The 20446-nt window shown below is 55.7% G+C and overlaps 2 protein-coding genes and 1 long non-coding RNA gene across 20 annotated transcripts in view; 2 read left to right on the top strand and 1 right to left on the bottom strand.

Moving 5' to 3' along the window:
• Positions 1 to 4115: 4115 nt before the first annotated feature.
• Positions 4116 to 5578, bottom strand: LOC138921927 (uncharacterized). The gene is made up of 2 exons (XR_011434942.1): positions 5463 to 5578; positions 4116 to 4179 (listed from the first exon to the last, which is right to left on the bottom strand). It is a non-coding gene; the product is annotated as an uncharacterized lncRNA (long non-coding RNA).
• A 22-nt stretch (positions 5579 to 5600) lies between these two features.
• DHRSX (dehydrogenase/reductase X-linked) overlaps positions 5601 to 20446 on the top strand; it is a 138597-nt gene continuing 123751 nt past the window's right edge. For 8 of the 16 annotated variants that reach the window (XR_011434936.1, XR_011434937.1, XR_011434941.1 and 5 more), the window contains exon 1: positions 6134 to 6264. Coding sequence is in view for 9 of the 16 variants with exons in the window: in XM_070257908.1 (XP_070114009.1) it covers positions 6147 to 6264 (118 nt within the window). In the remaining 7 variants the exon portion in view is untranslated. Of the gene's footprint in view, positions 5770 to 6129; positions 6265 to 7287; positions 7311 to 20446 lie in introns of those variants that run through there. The other 8 variants (XM_070257914.1, XM_070257912.1, XM_070257910.1 and 5 more) reach the window with 5 other exon arrangements.
• Positions 5606 to 15378, top strand: ZBED1 (zinc finger BED-type containing 1). 3 transcript variants are annotated; one of them, XM_070257905.1, is made up of 3 exons: positions 5637 to 5769; positions 6994 to 7310; positions 11574 to 15378. In XM_070257905.1, the coding sequence occupies exon 3, from the start codon at positions 11640 to 11642 to the stop codon at positions 13740 to 13742; it is 2103 nt and encodes a 700-aa protein (XP_070114006.1). In that variant the 5' UTR covers positions 5637 to 5769; positions 6994 to 7310; positions 11574 to 11639; the 3' UTR covers positions 13743 to 15378. The 3 variants fall into 3 exon arrangements, with proteins under 3 accessions (XP_070114004.1, XP_070114006.1, XP_070114005.1); XM_070257903.1 differs by lacking the exon at positions 6994 to 7310 and having other exon boundaries at positions 5606 to 5769; XM_070257904.1 differs by lacking the exons at positions 5637 to 5769; positions 6994 to 7310 and adding an exon at positions 6125 to 6264.

Raw genomic sequence — 20446 nt, 5'->3', positions numbered from 1 at the left:
CTAATTTACCATACAAAACAAGTAGAAAAAAAAAAAAAAACACTTATTGGCAGAGGAATGACCAGGGGGCACCTAAGAGACTTTCTCAGAGCGATGGTAGTTTTCTACTTCTCAATGGATGGGCATCCAATGGGTGTGAGCATTCGTCCAAACGCATTGAACGGTGACTGAAGACGGGTGCCTTTGACTGAACCTAAGTTTTACCCAAAAGAAAGAACTCTAATGAACACATCGCGCTTCATGACATATTTAACGAAGGCCGGGCATGTGGAAGAAACAGGGCCTCGACTTTTCTGGCAGCATACCCTCTCACCGCATTTCTCAGTAAAACACGGTTTTCGGGAAGTCCAGTCCTCGTCCTAAACTGTCCTGGAGTCATCACTGTTCATGGAATGCCAAGTCCTCTAGAGACGGAGGAAGTGTGAGTTGCAAACTTGCCTCCTCCGTCCATCCTTCGTTCCCATCGAAGGAAGCGTCTACACAAGACACGTGGCTCGTTTTCAGCAAGACGTTGAAAACGTTAACCAACGAGTGATAATCAATCGCCGTCTCTCACTAACAACCTGCTCAAACGATTGGGCCTTCCGTTGAGTTCAATGCATATGGCGGCTGGAAATAATAACACCCAACGTCTCTTGACTGAAGCCTTGCTGTCTTCCCAGCACGGTTAAGAGTATTCCATGTCTCCGTGCTCTTTCTCACGGCAGTAGTGTCCACACTTAGGGTTACTGCCATCATTTTACAAACGAGGAAACCGAGGCACAAAAATGTCCGCCTCTTACTGGAAGGCACCCAACAGATCAAGCCTCGGCGATGGGTTTGGGCAGCTGAGACAAAGGCGCACGTCCCGAAGGGGTGAATTTTGTTCTCGGAGGCTCCCATCACACTCTTAATAGTCTCTCGGGCAAGCGTGAGCGTCCGTAAGAAAAGACAGCACAAGGAACGTAACCCGGGTCTCTTGTCAACGGGGGGCCCGGCCCGCGGAGAATGACAGGCAGGCAACACTTTGGGGTTGGGTGTGGGATGCATTTCTGAGAAATTCCCGGCTCCCGCATCTTTCTTCCGCTCCTACACAAAGTCGGCTCCATACAGAGGTTGGAGATCTGTATCTCGACACCCCCCCCCAGCCGCCAACGCTGACATCTAACCACGTAGATTTTTCCAGGAAACGGAGTCACATATTTTTCTCCTCAGGAGAGGGTTTGGCGTCCACGTTCCAGAAATAAAGCGGAAAAGGGAACAGAGACAAGTATGTTTTCCTCCTGTCTCACTTCTCTGAACATCTTGTGTCACGGCCCGCGGGGGTCAGCGGTAAAAATCGATGGGATTACGTCAAAAACCCAGACTTCAGAAAATAAACCGCAGCAGAAACCGAAAGATAAGGTCATCCTCAGCTTTGTTAAAGCGCGCTGGAAATGAAAGCAAATTGGAGATTTTCTGCAGGGTTTCGGGACCGCCCCCAATTCTCACAGAACAGCCCGCTCTGCAGACAGAATCGGACGCAGTTGGTACCCGGGTACCGGGCTTCTTGGTCCTGGCGCTCATCACCACGGCTCTCATTTCCTCTTCCAGGATTCGCCAGCAGATGCTGTCTCAAGTCGGTCGGAGACGGTTTTCCAGGAATCTGCATTTTTAAGAAGCGCCCCACTCTTTTTTTTTTTTTTTTTTGGTGCAATTTCTGGCGAGTTTGGGTCACGCCTCCCAACAGAAGCTTGAAAGCAGACTCACGGGGAAAATCTCCCTGTGCATCCTCACTTGCACAGGGCATCTGTGCAGGCTCCTGCCTGGTCTCGTAGGATCATTGAAACATGGGGATTCCCCTCCCACACGCGCACCCCATCCCACCCCACCCTCCCCGTCTGCCGTGGCGTAAATTAAGGCCGACATTATATGCTTCCTCCGTGTCGAGGGGAAATCAGGAGGGCCTCAAGGTGGCCTCTTCCAGCTCTGCTCCCACCAGTAAGGTCCCCCAGCCTTAGGATGGGGGCCACGCACACCCCCCTCAGTGGGCGGCTTCAGCTCCCCGCCAGCTTGTGGAATTACTCAAACACGCCAACCACGTCCTCCCATGCATGGGGACCTGGGGCCACCTCACGCCCCTGTTCCTCCAAAGTCTGACCTTGTGGTCCCCTCTGACCTCGAGAGCAACCTCGTGGGGCCCTGTGTGGTATGTGGTGTCCTTCCCCACCCTCCGGGCTGTGAGCCTACGTGACCATCCATCTCACCCAACTGCTGTTGGGTGTCACGTATTTGGCCATACCCATCCCTCCAGGATGGGGACCCCTCCGTCGCCAACGGAGCGAAACGGAGGCCATCAACACACAAATCCCATAGTGAAATTGCTACTAAGCCAGTTTAACCCTGAGCCCACCCTTCACCGGGGACTTCAAGCAGCAGAAATCAGCGGATGTCTACACGCTGCATCGACAGAGGTCGACTTGGTCTCAGATTCTCATCAAGGTGGACGGTGGAGATGACGGCACCCGCCTGTTTCTCCTCCTTCGGCAGGGCCCACCCTGACCCAGGATGACCTCATCTTATCCCGGTTACATCTGCCAAGACCGTATTTCCTAACAAGGCCACCGACACAGGGACCGAGGGTTAGAATGCACACATGTCTTTTTTGGGGGGGGGGGGACGACACAATTTAACCCACAACCGCATCCAAAATGGAGGATCGCAACAGGAGAGATACATGCATGGTACCCCAGAATGCCCAAGCTAACAAGACCTGGGCTCATCTTTGGGACCCAGGAGCGGGTCCCGTTCTGACCTCATGGTCCCTCAAGTCCACTTTCTTCAGTGACCCAGCATCCCCGGCTCCTCCTGCCCCACGTCTTAGAAGCAAAAGGAAAAGAAGAAAAGAGGGAAGACGATGAAGAGGAAACTGATGTGCGCCGAAAATGCCGATTTCCAGCCACGGGCCCAGCGACTTCGAGGCCCTAAATGCCGCAGGAGAAAACACTCGTACGTAAAAACGTGAGTCCCAGATAAGACCAACCAGCGCATGGCAGCGAACGCCAACAGCACACTCCGTGCTCGCGAGGTCCACGGTTGTTCACAGGAAGCCTCCTCTTTGCAAGATAACACGCTTAACAACAGGAACAGGAGGGGAACGACACAGGACGTGGCCAGCGTCACCGAAGGCCTCCTCTAGGATCAGGAGGAGGGGACACGGGAACCGACCGCCCCACAGAGATGCGTCAGGATCTGGCCTCTTCGGGGCCCCTCTGTGGGCCCCTTTCCCTCTTCCGTAAAAAGAAACAAAAATTTTATATTTTACAAGAGTTCCTCCGTTATTCATATTATTCTCATTATATTCTCTCTTTTCCTGATTTTAAAATCAATGAAACTGAAAACATCGTCGTGGCTCCCTGGGATTCTCATCGTGAACCCACGGCGCCGTGCGGAAGGCGCCGGATGGAGATGTTGGCCCTGGGTCAACCAGATGGCCACCCTCACACCCTCCTGGGCGTCCGCCAGGGGACTTCTCCAGGGAGGATTTCCTGCCCAGCCCTGGGGTCGTCCCTGCCTCTTCTGGTCCTGGCGACTCTCCCTTCAGCGGTGGAGTCCTAAAATGAGCCCAGGGACAGGAGTGTGTAGGCCATGGCACAGCAGGCCAAGCAAGAGCCATGGGAGATGTGCACGCCCGAACCCTCTGGAACCTGTGACCATGGAACCGTCTATGGCACAAGACACGTGGCAGACGTCATTAAGGTGATGAACCTTAAAACAGGGAGATGACCCCAGATTAACCTGGGGGGGGGCGGTTTCACTCTAATCCCATGAGCCCTCAAAGGCAGAGAACTTAAGTGGCTGGGGCCAGAGGGACGTGGGAGAAAAGGAAGGCGGGGAGATTCCAGGGGTGGCATGGAGGGGACACCTCAGAGGACCACAGAGACGCCTCTAGGAGCTTCAGCCCTACAACCGCGAGGAACCAGATTCTACCCACCGCCTGGAGGAGCCTGGAAACAGCCTTTCCAAGATCACCCACTGGCCCCCCAAGAGGAGCCCAGGGGGCGGACATCTGCATGTTGACCCTGGCAGACCTCGAGCGGAAGGCCCAGCGGAGATCCCATTGGCAGTTCTCGCCCACAGAACGGTGAGGCCGTCTATTTGCGTTGTCTCGAGCCGCCGCATTTGGGGTGATTTATTACAGGTGCGATGGAGGCCAAACGCCTATGGGGTGGAGCATGGACCTTTTAATGAGGCCACAACCTCACATCCCATACACTAGGGGCGCTTGTGGGAAACCCTTTAGGGTGGGGACAGGGTGGTGGCTACTGTGACTCTGCCTGATGCTTTTTGCTGGGCGCATCTGGGCATACCTGGGACCATCTGGGCAAGCAGGGCAGCTTGGTACCCTGGTCATGCCGGGGATCCCGGGTGGGCTTCCTGGCCTCAGTTTCCCTATCTGGAAACCAGAGGATTGTAAAGGCAGAAGGACCCTTCCTAAAGCAGCCTTGGGTTGCACAAAGTAGGTCTGTATCCTGAGCCTCTCAGATCCACACGGGGGCCTGCGTGGAGGGGTGCAGCTTGCACGCTGAGGGATGCCCCTCCCAGTCAGGCCTGGTGGGTTCACTTCCTACGGAGGTAAGGGGACACGAGGGTCCAGGTGGGGTGTGCAGTGTGCAGGAGTGTGGGATCCTGGGTCCCAGAGGGGGGCAGTGGTCCTGCTGGGGTGGGGGTGGAGCTCCTCCATCTTGGAGCTTGGAGGGGTTTGGGGGTCTCTGCTGGAGTGTGTGAAGGGTGCTAGTCTAGATTCTGAGTGGGTCTATGAGGGTTGGGGGGGGTGTGTGTGAATGGGGGTCCAGGGTCTTGGTAGGTATCGAGGTCCATGTGGGGTCTGGTAGGTGTCTGGTGAGGTTCTGGTCAGGGATCTGCGGGGGGTGGTCTCACCGGGGAGTCTGGGTGGAGGTCGGTGGTCCCCGCAGGGGTCTGGATGGGGGCTGGTAGGGGTCCAGGCAGGAGTAGGGGGGGCGTGAGTTAGGGGGTCTCAGCCGTGATGTGGATGGGGGGAAGTGATTCCGCTCAGGGTCGGTCTCCCCAGTGGGAGGTTCAGGCTGGGGGTCCTCACGGGTGTCTGAGTGGGAGTACAGGGGTGGGTGTCCCCCTGTCCTCCGTGGGGACGTGGGTGAGGCTGCCCCCAGTGGTCTGGGTAAGGATTCTATAGCTCCAGTGGGGAGCAGGGTGGGGGTCTTTGGTCTGGGTGAGGCTCCTTGGTGCAAGTGGGGTGTCAGGGTAGGGGTCCTGGGGTCCAGGCGGGAGGGGGGTGTCTGGGTGGGGGTTCTGGGGTGTGGGCAGGGGGTCTGGGTTGGGGGTGCAGGTGGGGGGTCCTGAGGTCCGTGCCGGGGGTCCTAGGATCTGAGTGGGGGGTCCGGGCGGGGGGGGTTTCCCAGGGCTGGGTGGGGGTCGGTGGTCGGGGCGGGGGTCCTCCAGCTCGGGTGGGGGGGTCCCAGGACCTGGGTGGGGGGTCCACGGTCCGGGCAGGGGTCCGGGCGGGCTTCGCTGGCCGGAGCGGGGTCCGGGGGCGGGAGTCCGGGGCCGGGCGGGGTGGCGGGCGCGGGCGCGGAGGGCGGGCCGGCGCGGGCGCGTTTCCGCCGTCGTCCGGTGCCGGCGCCGAGTCCCGCGGGCGGCGCGGAAGCGGCGTCCGGGCAGCCATGTCGCCTTTGTCTGCGGCGCGGGCGGCCCTGCGGGTCTACGCGGCGGGCGCGGCGGTGGTCTTGGCGCAGCTGCTGCGCCGCTGCCGGGGGGGCTTCGTGGAGCCAGGTCAGTGCGCCGGGGGCGGGGGGGGCGCGCGCGGGGGGCTACGGGGCGGGGGGGCTACGGGCGGGGCGGGCCGGGCGGCGGCGGGGGGGGCAGCGGGGCCGGGGGCGCGCGCCTCGCTCCGCGGGGGTCCCCGGGTTGGGTTGGGTCGGGGGGCGGCGGGCTCCGGTGACCTTGACCCCGGGCAGCCGCGCCGTGCGCTCCCGGAAGGAGAGGCCGGGCCTGGCCGGGCCGCGCGCACGGGGCGGCGAGGTGGCGCGCGCCCCGCCGGCGCCTCCCCTCCCCGTCTGTCCCCTCCCCTCCGGCCCCCGGGCCTCCCGGCTGCCCTGGGCTGGGCTGGGGTCGCGCCCCGGGAAGCCCGCGTCCCCCGACCCCGCGTGATGGCCGGGGTCCCCGCGCCCCAGACCGCAGGGGTGTCCGCCCGCCGCTTGGGGTCGGCTGGCACCCGCGCCCCGCCCGGGAGGAGGGGCGCCCGCGGGAGCGCGCCCCGCCCGGAAGGTAGGCGGCCCCGGGGCAGACCGGGGGGGGGTGGGGCGCAGGAGCCGGGGGGTGGGGGGGGGGGGTCGCAGGAGCCGGCGCGGCCTGGCCCGGGGCGGGGGTGCGGGGTGCGGGGTGAGGGGCGCTTCCGCTCGGGGCCGCTCGATGCTCCGGCCCTCGCCGCGTCCTCCGACCTCCCGGGTCCAGCTTTGTGGTGTCAGGGCCCCTGCGCGCTCCTAGCAAGGATCCGGCCCCACCCCCCCCCCCGCCCCAGTCCTGGCATGCGCGCTGGCCTGGGGGCTGGGCTGGCCCCGTTTACAAGTTTAGGACTTAAACCTGCAAGCGTTTCTTTCCTCCCTGATTTACAGGAAATGATAAGAATCCTAACTCGAGGCTGTGTGAGCCCAAACGGGCGTTTTATTTTTAGGTGAAACAGGACTGTTTTCCCAGCGTATTCAGTGGGGGAGCCGGTGGCGCATCTTGGCTGCGTCCTGGGTGGGGTCTCCCCTGAGACTGGGGCGAGGCAAGGCAAGTCACACTATTATCGCGAACATATTTTGGAGTTCCTGCACTACCCCTTGGAAAGGGGGTCCCTGGGCCCCGCCGACAGCCTGCAGCTCTGAGCAGGAGCAGCTATTTTTAAATGAGCCCCACTTTCCCAGACGGCCACCGCGGAAAGGAATGTCACAGTGCTCCGCCGAGCTGAGCTGTTCGTTTTCTGATAAACTGGATTTTGGTATTTTTCGACAGGGGACTATGGAGAGCAGCCCCACGTGGCGGAGGACCTGTAGCTTCTGGGCACCCACTGCCTTCCGCCTTTCACACAGGTCCGCTCACCTGCTCAGGTGCTCACAGCAGAGACACAATTGAAACTCAGCAACCCACCGAAATGCTTGTCTCGAAAGCTGGTTTGCTTGCGGTGCATCAGACCTGAGGCTGGCGCTGGTCTTTCCACTTGTCAATTAAAAAAAAAAAAAAAAAAAATGTTAAAAGACAGCGATGGGTGAGGTCCGTGTGTCAGCGGAGGGAGGCCTGGTCCATGTGCCAGAAGAGGTAAAGATTTTCAGGTAAAGATTAACTTGACTCGGTTGCCGTAAGCGAACCACGTTGTCTGTTGGGTTATAAATAACTTCAGATGGTGGCTCGGAACATTCCTTCCGTTTGTCTGCTGCTGGCCGGCCTCCCAGGTGGGGCGCATTGCCCTGCCTTTTAACCTCTTTTCCATTCCTTCCTAACTGGACTTAACTTTGTGGGGGGGGGGGGGGAGCTTTTGAACTTTGCCCTGGGCCTGGAGCTGAACAGTGACAAGGAGGACCCGTACCCATGTCACATTGGAAATAGCTGGGGGTTTTTCTTAGAACTTTGAAATGGAGTCTGCTCTTGTGCATTGTATCCAGAATGTGGAGATGGAATATGCTCGTGTGCATTGTATCCAGAGCATGGAGATGGAGTCTGCTCATGTGCATTGTATTCAGAATGTGGAGATTGAGTATGATCTTGGGTATTGTATCCAGAACGTGGAGATGGAGTATGCTCGTGTGCACTGTATCCAGAATGTGGAGGTTGAGTATGCTTTTGTACCTTGTATCCAGAGCATGGAGATTGAGTCTGCTCTTGTGTGCTGTATCCAGAACATGGAGATTGAGTATGATCTTGTATTTTGTATCCAGAACGCAGCCATGGAGTGTGCTCGTGTGCATTGTATCCAGAACGTAGCGATGGAGTGTGCTCGTGTGCATTGTATCCAGAATGTGGATATGGAATATGCTCGTGTGCATTGTATCCAGAACGCAGCCATGGAGTGTGCTCGTGTGCATTGTATCCAGAACGTAGCGATGGAGTGTGCTCGTGTGCATTGTATCCAAAACGTAGCGATGGAGTATGCTCGTGTGCATTGTATCCAGAACGTAGCGATGGAGTGTGCTCGTGTGCATTGTATCCAGAATGTGGATATGGAATATGCTCGTGTGCATTGTATCCAGAACGCAGCCATGGAGTGTGCTCGTGTGCATTGTATCCAGAACGTAGCGATGGAGTGTGCTCGTGTGCATTGTATCCAGAATGTGGATATGGAATATGCTCGTGTGCATTGTATCCAGAACGCAGCCATGGAGTGTGCTCGTGTGCATTGTATCCAGAACGTAGCGATGGAGTGTGCTCGTGTGCATTGTATCCAGAGCGTGGAGATGGAGTATGACCTTCTTAGAGTGTGTCCAGAATGTCTATACCGAGTGTGATCTTGTAGATCGTATCTAGAACGTGGAGACTGAGTATGCTCTTTCACGCTCTATACTGAGTCTGCTCTTGTGCATTGTATCCAGAAGAATCCGTGTGGCAGGCATGGTGGGTGACTTCATTTCGATTGCCTGCAGAGAAGGACGAAGGTGCTAAGCTCTCTGAACGCCGTGTTTTCTCAAGGTGCCGTGTCTGCAAACAAGATCATTACCAAGTCGCGATCCATGTCTGTCGGTCCTGCCTTTGCAGAGATGGTTTATAAGCCAATCAAGCGTAGTTCCTGTAAGACACTCTAATCTCCAGCTTCCTCTCCTGATCTTAAGGCCGTAGCCACCTGGCTGTCTGTCAGAGTTTTAAGCACATGCTATAATTAACGCGTTTAAGACCCTGGTGTGACGTCAAAACTCAAACGTTGGCCTCAAACCTGCTGACAGTTGCTGTGCCGCATAAAAAAAGTCCCCACGGGCCTCTGTTCACAAAGGGCTTGTCGATTAGGAGTGAAAGGTCTCTGAGGCATCGGTGAATTTTTGAAAAGGAGAGAAGATCGCCGAGCTGTGTTTTAAGAGGGCAGCCCTGACACAGCTTCTGTTGTAGACACGAGGCCAGGCTTTCTGGGATGGCAAACGGACTTGGACATGCTGTCCCGGTGGACTGAATATCCACCCCAAAATATGTCAGCCGGCACACTGACAAAGCTATTTTAGGAGGGATCCTCATTTTCAAACTAGAGGGTTTTCAAAAACCGCCGGAGACAAGGTTCCTTCTTGCTGGTTTTGCATCCGTGTGAGCCGATGGGGACGGTGGCCACGGGGAGATGAGACGACAGTTTTCAAACTTCATAATCTTAGGGTCTCTTTACTCTCAAAAAATGAGGGCCCCCGAAGAGCTTTTCTTTATGTGGCTTTTGCTACTATTAGGAATTAAAAGAAATTAAATTAAATTAAATTAAGAAATTAAATTAAATTAAAACATGTTTAACAATGTATTTAAAATAACAATCGCAAGCCAATGGCCTGTCATTACAGTAACATTTTCTTTTTTTTCCCCCAACGAAAAATAACTATATTCTCCCCCCAAAAAACCCAAAATATATGTCAGGGAGACGGGTGGCCTTGTTCTCATTTTTTTTTTTTGCATTCAGTCTCTTGACTTCCCGGAGGAGTAGGACGACCTGATAGGATTGTGTCGCTCAAGGAGCACTGAACCAGCTCGTATTCCAGAGCCCGGGTTTCGGGTCGTGGGGTTCTTTTCACTCGTCCCTTGACTGCCTTCTCCGTGTCCGGGTATCCCATTCTGACTTGGCTGCACAAGGCTCAGCTTTGGGCTTTCCTCTTCCAGCATCCGGGGCTCCAGGGTCCCTGGGCTGGTGGCCACCTCCCTCCCGTCTCTGCCTCCGTCCTCACGGGGCTGCTCCTCTGCGTCTGCGTCTCCTCGTCTGTCTCTGATGAGGACGTTGTCCTTGGATTTAGGGCCGCCTCCTCCAGGAAGCCCTCCTCTCCATCCTTGATTCAGGGCCGCCTCCTCCAGGAAGCCCTCCTGTCCATCCTGGATTCAGGGCCACCTCCTCCAGGAAGCCCTCCTCTCCATCCTGGATTCAGGGCCGCCTCCTCCAGGAAGCCCTCCTCTCCATCCTGGATTCAGGGCCGCCTCCTCCAGGAAGCCCTCCTGTCCATCCTTGATTCAGGGCCGCCTCCTCCAGGAAGCCCTCCTCTCCATCCTTCCCTTCATCACACCTGCAAAGACCCTGTTTCCAAATGAGGCGCCATCCTCAGGTTCTGGGTGGACGTAAATTTGGGGGGGACCCTCTTCAACCCACTATACTCATCATTGAGATTTGGCCCTGAACACATTCCCAACACTTAGAAAATTGCTGGTTGGGGCTGTTTGCCATTGAACCCCCCGAGTGCCCTACGGCAGGCTTGCACATGTAACAAACAGCTTTTAAGGAAACCCAGCTGCCCTTTGGGCACGCGGTCTTGATTGGTGGCTCCAAGGGGGTCTGGGGGTGTGGGCGTTTGGCTACCATGGGAACCCTGGGGGCTGTCTCCCAGGTCCTCAGTAGCTTCTGGCGAGAGCCCGATGATGCTTGCTCCTGTGCACAGCAAATCTGTATTTCTGTGCCCACGTGGCGTGAGTGCCCCCGGTCGGCATTTCGAGAAGTTCCAGGGATCCAGAAATCCGTTATAGCCCCAATATGGTTACCCGTCACAGATGCTGTGATAAAAATAGAGCCCGCCACATTCAAAAAGGTGTCATTTAAAAACATAAAATTTGGGGGCCGGCCCCGTGGCCGAGTGGTTGAGTTTGCGCGCTCTGCTTCGGCGGCCCAGGGTTTCGCTGGTTCGGATCCTGGGCACGGACACGGCACCGCTCATCAGGCCATGCTGAGGCGGCGTCCCACATAGCACAACCAGAAGGACCCACAACTAGAATATACAACGATGTACTGGGGGGCTTTGGGGAGAAGAAAAAGAAGAAGAAGAAAAAAAAAAAAAGAAGAAGATTGGCAACAGATGTCAGCTCAGGGCCAATCTTTAAGGGAAAAAAAAAAAATTGAAAAAAGTTTTCATACCTCTTAGCCAACCCGAAGACCGCTAGGGCCCCATTGAGACCCTGTTTTCGTTTCTTTGATGCCCTTGCGCGACCTCGGGTGGCGCGTGACACCCGTCCTTGCTTACCCTGGCGTTTAAGGCGGTGGTGGTGGGTCTTCTTGGCCCGGCGGGGCGAACCCAGGTGCATATGCTCTGGAATCCAGCAAACAGTTTCCCAGAGAACGACCTCCCCCCCCACCCCCCACCCTGTGGGTGGCGGGTTGGTGGACTTCCCAGCACAGTCTATAGGAAAGAATTGAGAGGAGGAAAGCGCTCTAAGGAGGACCAAGAAATTCCAAGAGCTGCGTGGCGTGTGTTTTCGGAGGCGCAGAATCGCCGCGGCCGCGTGGGACTGGCCTTGGACGGATGCGCGCGCGCGCGCCTGCGCACTGCGCAAAGCGCGCACGAGGACGGGCTGCGCGTGCGCTGCAGAGCGGAGCCGCCGGGGGTCCCCCGTGCCCGGGTCGCATCTCACGCTGTGTTTGTCTCGCTGCTTCCCGGCAGGTGCACACGAGTGAGCGGAGGCCCCCGCAGGCAGGCCCCGGCCCCGGCCCCGGCCCCGGCGGCGCCATGGAGAGCAAAGGGCTGGACAGCTCGCAGACGGACCTCAAGCTGGTGGCCCACCCGCGCGCCAAGAGCAAGGTGTGGAAGTACTTCGGCTTCGACACCAACGCGGAGGGATGCATCTTGCAGTGGAAGAAGATTTACTGCCGCATCTGCATGGCGCAGATCGCTTACTCCGGCAACACCTCCAACCTGTCGTACCACCTGGAGAAGAATCACCCGGATGAGTTCTGCGAGTTCGTCAAGAGCAACACGGAGCAGATGCGCGAGGCCTTCGCCACCGCCTTCTCCAAGCTGAAACCCGAGGCCTCGCAGCCCAGCCCGCAGGACCCGCTGGCCGCCAAGGCCGCCCACGGCCACGAGAGCAAGAAGCAGCAGGAGCTGACGGCCGCTGTCCTCGGCCTCATCTGCGAGGGCCTCTACCCCGCCTCCATCGTGGACGAGCCCACCTTCAAGGTGCTGCTCAAGACGGCCGACCCCCGCTACGAGCTGCCCAGCCGCAAGTTCTTCTGCAGCAAGGCCATTCCGGAGAGATACGGCGCCGTGCGCGAGGCGGTGCTGAAGGAGCTCAGCGAGGCGTCCTGGTGCGGCATCTCCACCGACCTGTGGCGCAGCGACAACCAGAACCGCTCCTATGTCACGCTGGCTGCCCACTTCCTGGGCGCGGGGTCCCCGAGCAACTGCCTGGCTGTGGGGTCCCGCTGCCTCAAGACGTTCGAGGTGCCGGAGGAGAACGCGGCCGAGACCATCACCCGGGTCCTCTATGAGGCCTTCATCGAGTGGGGCATCAGCAACAAGGTGTTCGGGGCCACCACCGACTGCGCAAAGGACATCGTGAAGGCGTGCTCGCTGCTGGACATCTCGGTGCAGATGCCCTGCCTGGGTCACACGTTCAACGCCGGCATCCAGCAGGCCTTCCGGCTGCCCAAGCTGGGCGGGCTGCTGACCCGCTGTCGCCGGCTGGTGGAGTACTTCCAGCAGTCGACGGTGGCCATGTACATGCTGTACGAAAAGCAGAAGCAGCAGAACGTGGCCCACTGCATGCTGGTCAGCAACCGTGTGGCCTGGTGGGGCAGCACCCTGGCCATGCTGCAGAGGCTGAAGGACCAGCAGTTCGTTATCGCCGCCGTGCTGGTGGAAGACAGCAACAACCACCACCTCATGCTGGAAGCCACCGAGTGGGCCACCATCGAGGGGCTGGTGGACCTCCTGCAGCCCTTCAAGCAGGTGGCCGACATGCTGTCCGCCTCCAAGTACCCCACCATCAGCATGGTGAAGCCCCTGTTGCACATGCTGCTCAACACCACGCTCAACATCAAGGAGACGGACTCCAAGGAGATCAGCATGGCCAAGGAGGTCATCGCCAAGGAGATCTCCAAGACGTACCAGGAGACGCCCGAGATCGACATGTTCCTCAACGTCGCCACCTTCCTGGACCCCCGCTACAAGAGGCTGCCCTTCCTGTCCGCCTTCGAGAGGCAGCAGGTGGAGAACCGGGTGGTGGAGGAAGCCAAGGGCCTGCTGGACAAGATCAAGGACGGCAGCTACCGGCCGCCTGAGGACAAGCTCTACGCGCCGCCGCCGCCGCCGCCGCCCGACGAGCCCCCCGTGAAGAAGCTGGCGCTGGGGTCCCCGCCTGCGCCCTCCAGCGTCATCAACAACATGCTGGCCGAGATCTTCTGCCAGACCGGCGGCGTGGAGGACCAGGAGGAGTGGCACGCCCAGGTGGTGGAGGAGCTCAGCAACTTCAAGTCGCAGAAGGTGCTGGGCCTCAACGAGGACCCCCTCAAGTGGTGGTCCGACCGCCTGGCGCTCTTCCCCATGCTGCCCAAGGTCCTGCAGAAGTACTGGTGCGTGGCGGCCACCCGCGTCTTCCCCGAACGCCTCTTCGGCTCCTCGGCCAACGTGGTCAGCGCCAAGAGGAACCGGCTGGCTCCCGCGCACGTGGACGAGCAGGTCTTCCTGTATGAGAACTCCCGCGGCGGTGGCGACGCGGAGCCCGAGGACGAGGACGAGGGCGAGTGGGGCCTGGACCACGAGCAGGTGTTTCCCCTGGGGGACGCCGTCCACGGCGGCTTCTTCGGGATCAGGGATGGCGGCTTCGTGTAGCGGGTCACGCCGCGGCGGCCCCGCTTGGATGCCTGGCTGTACAGACGCACCCCCACGGATGGTCGTGCCGGCCCGCAACCCGGGGACGCGAGAAGAAGAAGGGAGGCGACACCGCTTTGGGTGTCCGCAAGCCGGCGATGCCATCGTTGCCTCTAGGAGTCCCTGTGCATCCCGGCCGGGGGGTGGAGGCCTTGTTGGCCACCCGTGCATTGCAAATACTCCATGTTTGCAATCCCGCTTCCTCCCCAGAAGAAGAGCCAGGAGGGACGTTTCGCCTCCCAGGTCGTTAATTCCAACCTGCACCACGGATGTTCTCCGCCGGAGGGTTTGGCGTCGATGGGAGAGAAAGCCAGACTGACGGGGAGACCAGGATGACACCCTGACGTTTTCCGTTCCAGCGGGAACCTTGCCTCTGGGAAGCGGGGTGGGAGACGTTCTGGAGCCAGAAGGCCCTGTTTCGAAGAGAGACGCGTTTTCCGTGGGGCGGAAAATGTGCAAAGGGGAGCATCCGATGGGAGCACTTTTGAAAAAAGCAGAAAGGAGGTGCTGAATGGGTTATAAGCTCCGTTCTCCCCTTGTCGGAATTCACTTGGGTGGCCTGGTCCTTGCAAGCCCGGTCTGTCTTTGGCGTCAGATGCTTCACCGGTGAATTCCCCCAGAATCATTTTCCTTGGGGGTGACGGTGAGGCCCCTCCTGGGAGGCGCCCCTTTGAAATACGGGGAACCCTAAGGTGCCCCCGGAGATGCAGTTGTGGGTATGGAAGAGGACCCTCTGATTCTTTTAAACTCCACACCGCGGGAGTCATCGATTTTAAAAATTTACCACCGATGGTTTCCCTCCGGAGGTCATCGTCGCCGGCTTTGGCTGTTTCCGAGAGACAGGAAGGCAGTTCCCAACACTTAGAAATTACTTTTTTTTTTAAATTTTCCCCCACTAACCGCCTTTCAAGAGGCACAGCTTGCGTCTTTGATCCCTACGTGATGACACCCCAAGGTGGAGGGATGGGATGTCACGAGGCGAGTGGTTCCAGATGGCGCGTCCCAGCCTGTTGGCGATATTCCGCCTGGATGCCCTCCCAGCCCCCGACCCCTGACCCCTGATCAAATCCCGGAGGCCGTCGGAGCGAATTTCTTGTGCTAATGGCTGGTGACTTTTGCGGCTTCCGAAATTTTGATGTCACCAGCCGTGTATGTTCTTAGGAAAGACAGCCGCTCAAGCTGGTTTTTCTCTTTGAAGGAAAGCAATTGGGTGGCTGAGCCAAGACCCTCAGCTCTGAGTGTTTCCAGAAAACGGCAGCGAGACGGGGCCAGTGCCCCGGCTTTATGGCTCGTCACCACTCTGCTCCCGGGTTGGAAAAAACAAGCAGCTCAGAGACGCAGGGCCCACCTCCGTGGGGTTCATTTTCTGGTGGTCCCATCGGCCCCCTTCCCCGTTTCCGGAAATCCCTGTCTTTCTTGTAACCCGTTATGCAAACGCGTGTGGCTCCCGCCAGCTGCCTCACCGCATTTCTTGTCTTTTTTTTTTTTTTTCCCCCCCAGCCCTTGTGGCCACCCCTCCCCGTGGGTTGAGCTTTTATTTAATGCTATGGAATTGGAGTCCTGTTCAATAAACCAGAGAAATCAATAACGGTCCGAATTGATGGGTGTGACGTGTGTCAATCATGCTCGCCGTTTGAACCAGTCTGCAACCACGAGGGAGCTGTTTTCGTTTCGGGTTTTCCGGGCCCCCCCCCCGAGGATGAGCCCGCTGTGCTTTTTTTCCTTGGGTCCTTGCAATGGATAAAGGGTACGACGCACTTCTGGACGTTTTTGCACCCAAATGTCCGCGTGGGGAAAGGTCTAGCTGGTGAAACGACGTCTGGGAGCAGAAATACTGCATTTTGCTTTTCTGTTGGGCGTCGGGACGAGGCAAATGGTTTTATGAACTGGGCCTTTTTGGGCCGTGAGCGTGGACCGTTTCCTCCCAAAGCCACTCCCTCGCTGTTATGGAGTTCTCTTATCTCCGTCTGCCCGGCGTCCTGTCCTGCTTCCTCGAAACCGCAGGTCTGCGTTTATCCGATGCTTCCTTCTTGCTGCAAAGTCATAATCTGGCGCCGTGGGTGTGTTCTCTGCCTCGTCTGCAGAAGTTCCTTATTTTAACTATTTTCAGAGCAAGTGGACTGGGGACAGGCGCTCGAGGGAATGATCCATCGAGGTTTTTTTTTTTTTTTAACTTTTGATTGAGACGATGATAGTTTACAACCTTGTGAAATGTCAGTTGTACATTATTGTGTCAGTCGTGTTGTAGCTACAGCCCTTCAACCTTTGTGCCCACCCCCCCTTTGCCCTGGTAGCCACTAATCTGTTCTCTTTGTCCACATTTTTAACTTCCTCATATGAGTGGAGTCATACAGAGATTGTCCTTCTCTATCTGGCTTATTTCGCTGAACATAATTCCCTCGAGGTCCATCCATGTTGTTGCAAATGGGACGATTTTGTTCTTTTTCATGGCTGAGTAGTACTCCATTGTATTTATACACCATCTTTATCCAATCATCTGTTGATGGGCACTTAGGTTGCTTCCACGTCTTGGCTATTGTAAATAATGCTGCAATGAACATAGGGGTGCACATGACTTTTGGAATTGCTGACTTCAGGCTCTTTGGATAGATACCCAGTAGTAGGATGGCTGGGTCGTATGGTAGTTCTATTTTTAACTTTTTGAGGAATCTCCATGCTGTTTTCCATAGTGGCTGCACCAGTTTGCATTCCCACCAGCAGTGTATGAGGGTTCCTTTTTCTCCGCAACCTCTCCAACATTTGTTGCTATTAGTTTTAGATATTTTTGTCATTCTAACAGGTGTAAGGTGATATCTTAGTGTAGTTTTGATTTGCATTTCCCTGATGATCAGCGATGATGAGCATCTTTTCATGTGCCTATTGGCCATCAGTATATCTTCTTTGGAGGAATGTCTGTTCATGTCTCCAGCCCATTTTTTGATTGGGTTGTTTGATGTTTTGTTGTTGAGTTGCGAGAGTTCTTTATATATTATGGATATTAAGCCTTTGTCAGATATATGACTTGCAAATATTTTTTCCCAGTTAGTGGGTTGTTTTTTTGTTTCAATCCTGTTTTCATTTGCCTTGAAGAAGCTCTTTAATCTGATGAAGTCCCATTTGTTTATTCTTTCTACTGTTTCCCTTCTCTGAGAAGGCATGGTGTCCGAAAAGATCCTTTTAATACTGATGTCAAAGAGTGTACTGCCTACGTTTTCTTCCAGAAGCCTTATGGTTTCAGGTCTCACCTTTAGATCTTTGATCCATTTTGAGTTTATTTTGGTGAATGGTAAAAAAGAATGGTCAATTTTCATTCTTTTACATGTGGCTTTCCAGTTTTCCCAGCACCATTTGTTGAAAAGACTTTCTTTTCTCCATTGTATGCCCTCAGCTCCTTTGTCAAAGATAAGCTGTCCATAGATGTGTGGTTTTATTTCTGGGCTTTCAATTCTGTTCCATTGATCTGTGCACCTGTTTTTGTACCAGTACCATGCTGTTTTGATTACTGTAGCTTTGTAGTATGTTTTGAAGTCAGGGATTGTGATGCCTCCCATTTTGTTCTTTTTTCTCAGGATTGCTTTAGAAATTTGGGGTCTTTTGTTGCCCCTTATGAATTTTAGGATTCTTTGTTCCAATTCTGTAAAGAATGTCATTGGGATTCTGATTGGGATGGCGTTGAATCTGTAGATTGCTTTAGGTAGAACGGACATTTTAACTATGTTTCTTCTTCCAATCCATGTACATGGAATGTCTTTCCCTCTCCTTATGTCATCATCCAATTCTCTCAGAAAGGCCTTGTAATTTTCATTATATAGGTCCTTCACTTCCTTAGTTAAATTTACCCCGAGGTATTTTATTCTTTTTGTTGCGATTATGAGTGGTATTGTGTTCTTGAGTCCTTTTTCTGCTACTTCGTTATTAGAGTATAGAAATGCTACTGATTTACGTATGTTGATTTTATACCCTGCAACTTGGCTGTAGTTGTTGATTACTTCTAAAAGTTTTCCAATGGATTCTTTGGGGTTTTCTATATATAAGATCCTGTCATCTGCAAACAGCGAGAGTTTCACTTCTTCCCTCCCTATTTGGATTCCTTTTATTCCTTTTTCTTGCCTGATTGCTCTGGCCAGGACCTCCAGTACTACGTTAAATAAGAGTGGTGATAGAGGGCATCCTTGTCTCATTCCTGTTCTCAGAAGAGTGGCGTTCACTTTTTGCCCACTGAGTCTGATGTTGGCTGTGGGTTTGACATCTCAGGCCTTTATTATGTTGAGATACTTTCCTTCTATCCCCATTTTATTGAGAGTTTTTTTTTTTTTATCATAAATGGATGCTGTGATCCATGGAGGTTTTAAAGGTTTCTTTTTAGCACAGGGGCAAACAGCAGAGTGCCTGACCTCGGGACGTCCCAGTGGCCCCCAATTCTCCAGTGTGGCCCGGGGGGGGGGACGGGGAGGCCGGCCGCTGCCCCTCAAATCCTGGCCTTGCCAGCTTCTGCTTTTCTGCAAAGGGCTCTGTCGTATGTGGAGGAGCTCCAAACATTCGCTTATGTGAAACCTCATCAGACCTGTGCCTTTTTAACAGACTTTCACACGACCTTCATTTAAACACAGCAGCATTTCCTTATTCCTTCCTATTTCCCTTATTTGAGTCTTTCCTCTGGGAGCTATTTCCAGGGTTGGGGGGGGTCTCAGGCTTCGGTTCTTGGGGGCCATAGATATTCGGTCCTCTTTGATGTCATTTCCCATCGGAGCCAGGCACGTGGGGCAGGAACCAGCCAGCTTGCTCAGTAAGAGAGTAACTACTACTGGCCGCGTGGACGGTGGGATCCCATTGACGCTCTTCCGTGGGCGTGGCGGGGCGCCAGTAAAACCGTGCGGACGCCGAGCATCCTGTTCACCTTTCCTATCATTTTCGGGCCGTGCAATATTTCTCTTATCTTGAGTTTTTTCAACCACTTAGAAACGTACCGCTCGTTGATAAACGTCAGCTCCATCCTCAGCTCCCGGTCTTATAAAAATGGGACCGAGGGCTAGAGCTGGCCCTTCCGGGATCCTGGACCACCCCGAGATTTTCTGCTCCTTCCTCATCCTTTCCGGAATGACCTCTGGATCCACCCGGTTCCCTGGGTTTGAGAAACGGTCGCGTCAGTGCGAGAGGAGCTCAGCCTGGTTCCGTGTTCCCTCCTTTAGCTGAGCTCACGAGGTTTGCATTCTCCCTCGAGATAGGACAGGACAGCCTTTCTCTTGAGGGAGGATGCTGAAACGGCCTTCAGGTGCTGGGTCGAGCTGCAGGTGCAGAATGCACGCTGGCCTCCTGCAGACGTGGACGCCCCCATAGTGAGCCAGGCCTTTGGGGGGGGAGGGTCTCTCATTCTTTTTTCTTTCTTTTTTTCTTTTTTTTTGCTGAGGAAGATTAGCTCTGAGCTAACATCTGTGCCAATCATCCTCTATTTTTTTTTTGTATTCCATGCTTCCACAGCCTGGTTGGTAAATGGAACATGTCTGTGCCCAGGATCCGAACACGCGAACCCAGGCCGCCGAAGTGGACCCTGTAGCACTTTAACCCCTCAGGCACAGGGCTGGCCCTCTCCTTCTTTGTCTTACTCTGCTTGTGTTAATTCTGGGAAAGCGGGAAACTGAGGCTGTATCCGATCCTCAGTTGTTGCAGGATCTTTTGAGTTTAGATCACTGCCAGCTTTCGCTGTAACAAGAGCCCCGCGGACTTACTTTCAGATGAATAACATTCACACAAACCTAATTCCCAGCTTCTCCCAGCCGCCCCTCAACCCTTCCTTCCGGAAGCCGTTTCTTTGTCATTTCTCTGTCTGCACCCCCACTGCGCGCTCCATTTCTTCCCGGCCGGGTTCTTTTCAGTTACCCGGCTTGTGGCGTTGTATTCGCATCTGCTGCGTGGAAGGCCGGGGTCACAGCATGTCTGTGAAATGACATCCCGGTCTCCGAGCCCGGCCCGGCCGCCCCGCAACACAGAGCGACAAGGGACCCTTACATTTTCCAAGACCCCCGCCTGCATTTGCTCCCAGAGCTGGTTTTTCTCGTTTCGGGGTGCACTCGGCACAGATCCCAGGGCGAGAGCTGGAATTCTCTGCCTGGGGGAGCTGGGGCCCGGGGGTCGTCATCCTCCTTGTAATGGTGCTCACTGCAGAGGGGAAACTCTGGGACATTTTGCAGCCGTCCCGGCCGCTGGAACTGGTTTTGCAGCCCTGTCGGCGGCCACTGCGGGCCCTTCTGTGCTGCCATCCCCGCTGGCCGTCACCCCGGGGCCCAGCAGCTTAGTCCTGTTTGCACCTGGCTGTCCCAGACGTGCTCGGCTCCGGGTCCTGACCCTTCAGTTTCCCGCACGGTCGGCGACTTCCTTTCTCCCAGAGATGGCCCGTGGCCACCGCCCCGCCAGAAATGCAGACTCGGGGACCTGGGATGTGCAGTCTGCGTTTCCCCCGCCCACTTCCCCGGGGTGGGTGCCTGTGCACGGCAGAGCTTTCTCATCCTTCTCCAAGTTGGGGGGCTCCGTGGGGCCCCTCTGTGGGGGCGCTTTGCCTTTCTTTTCTTTTCTTTTCTTCTCTTTTTTTTTTTTCCGGGGAGATTCTTTGAAGGTCTGCTCCAGAGTTAGACCTCGGGCTTAAAGCCAGGTCCGGAAGCCTTGCCCAC

Source organism: Equus caballus, chromosome X (genome assembly GCF_041296265.1).
Source record: "Equus caballus isolate H_3958 breed thoroughbred chromosome X, TB-T2T, whole genome shotgun sequence".
Lineage (NCBI taxonomy): Eukaryota > Metazoa > Chordata > Mammalia > Perissodactyla > Equidae > Equus > Equus caballus.
The sequence above is the reverse complement of the archived record's forward strand: the minus strand, read 5'-3'. Positions and strand labels throughout refer to the sequence as shown.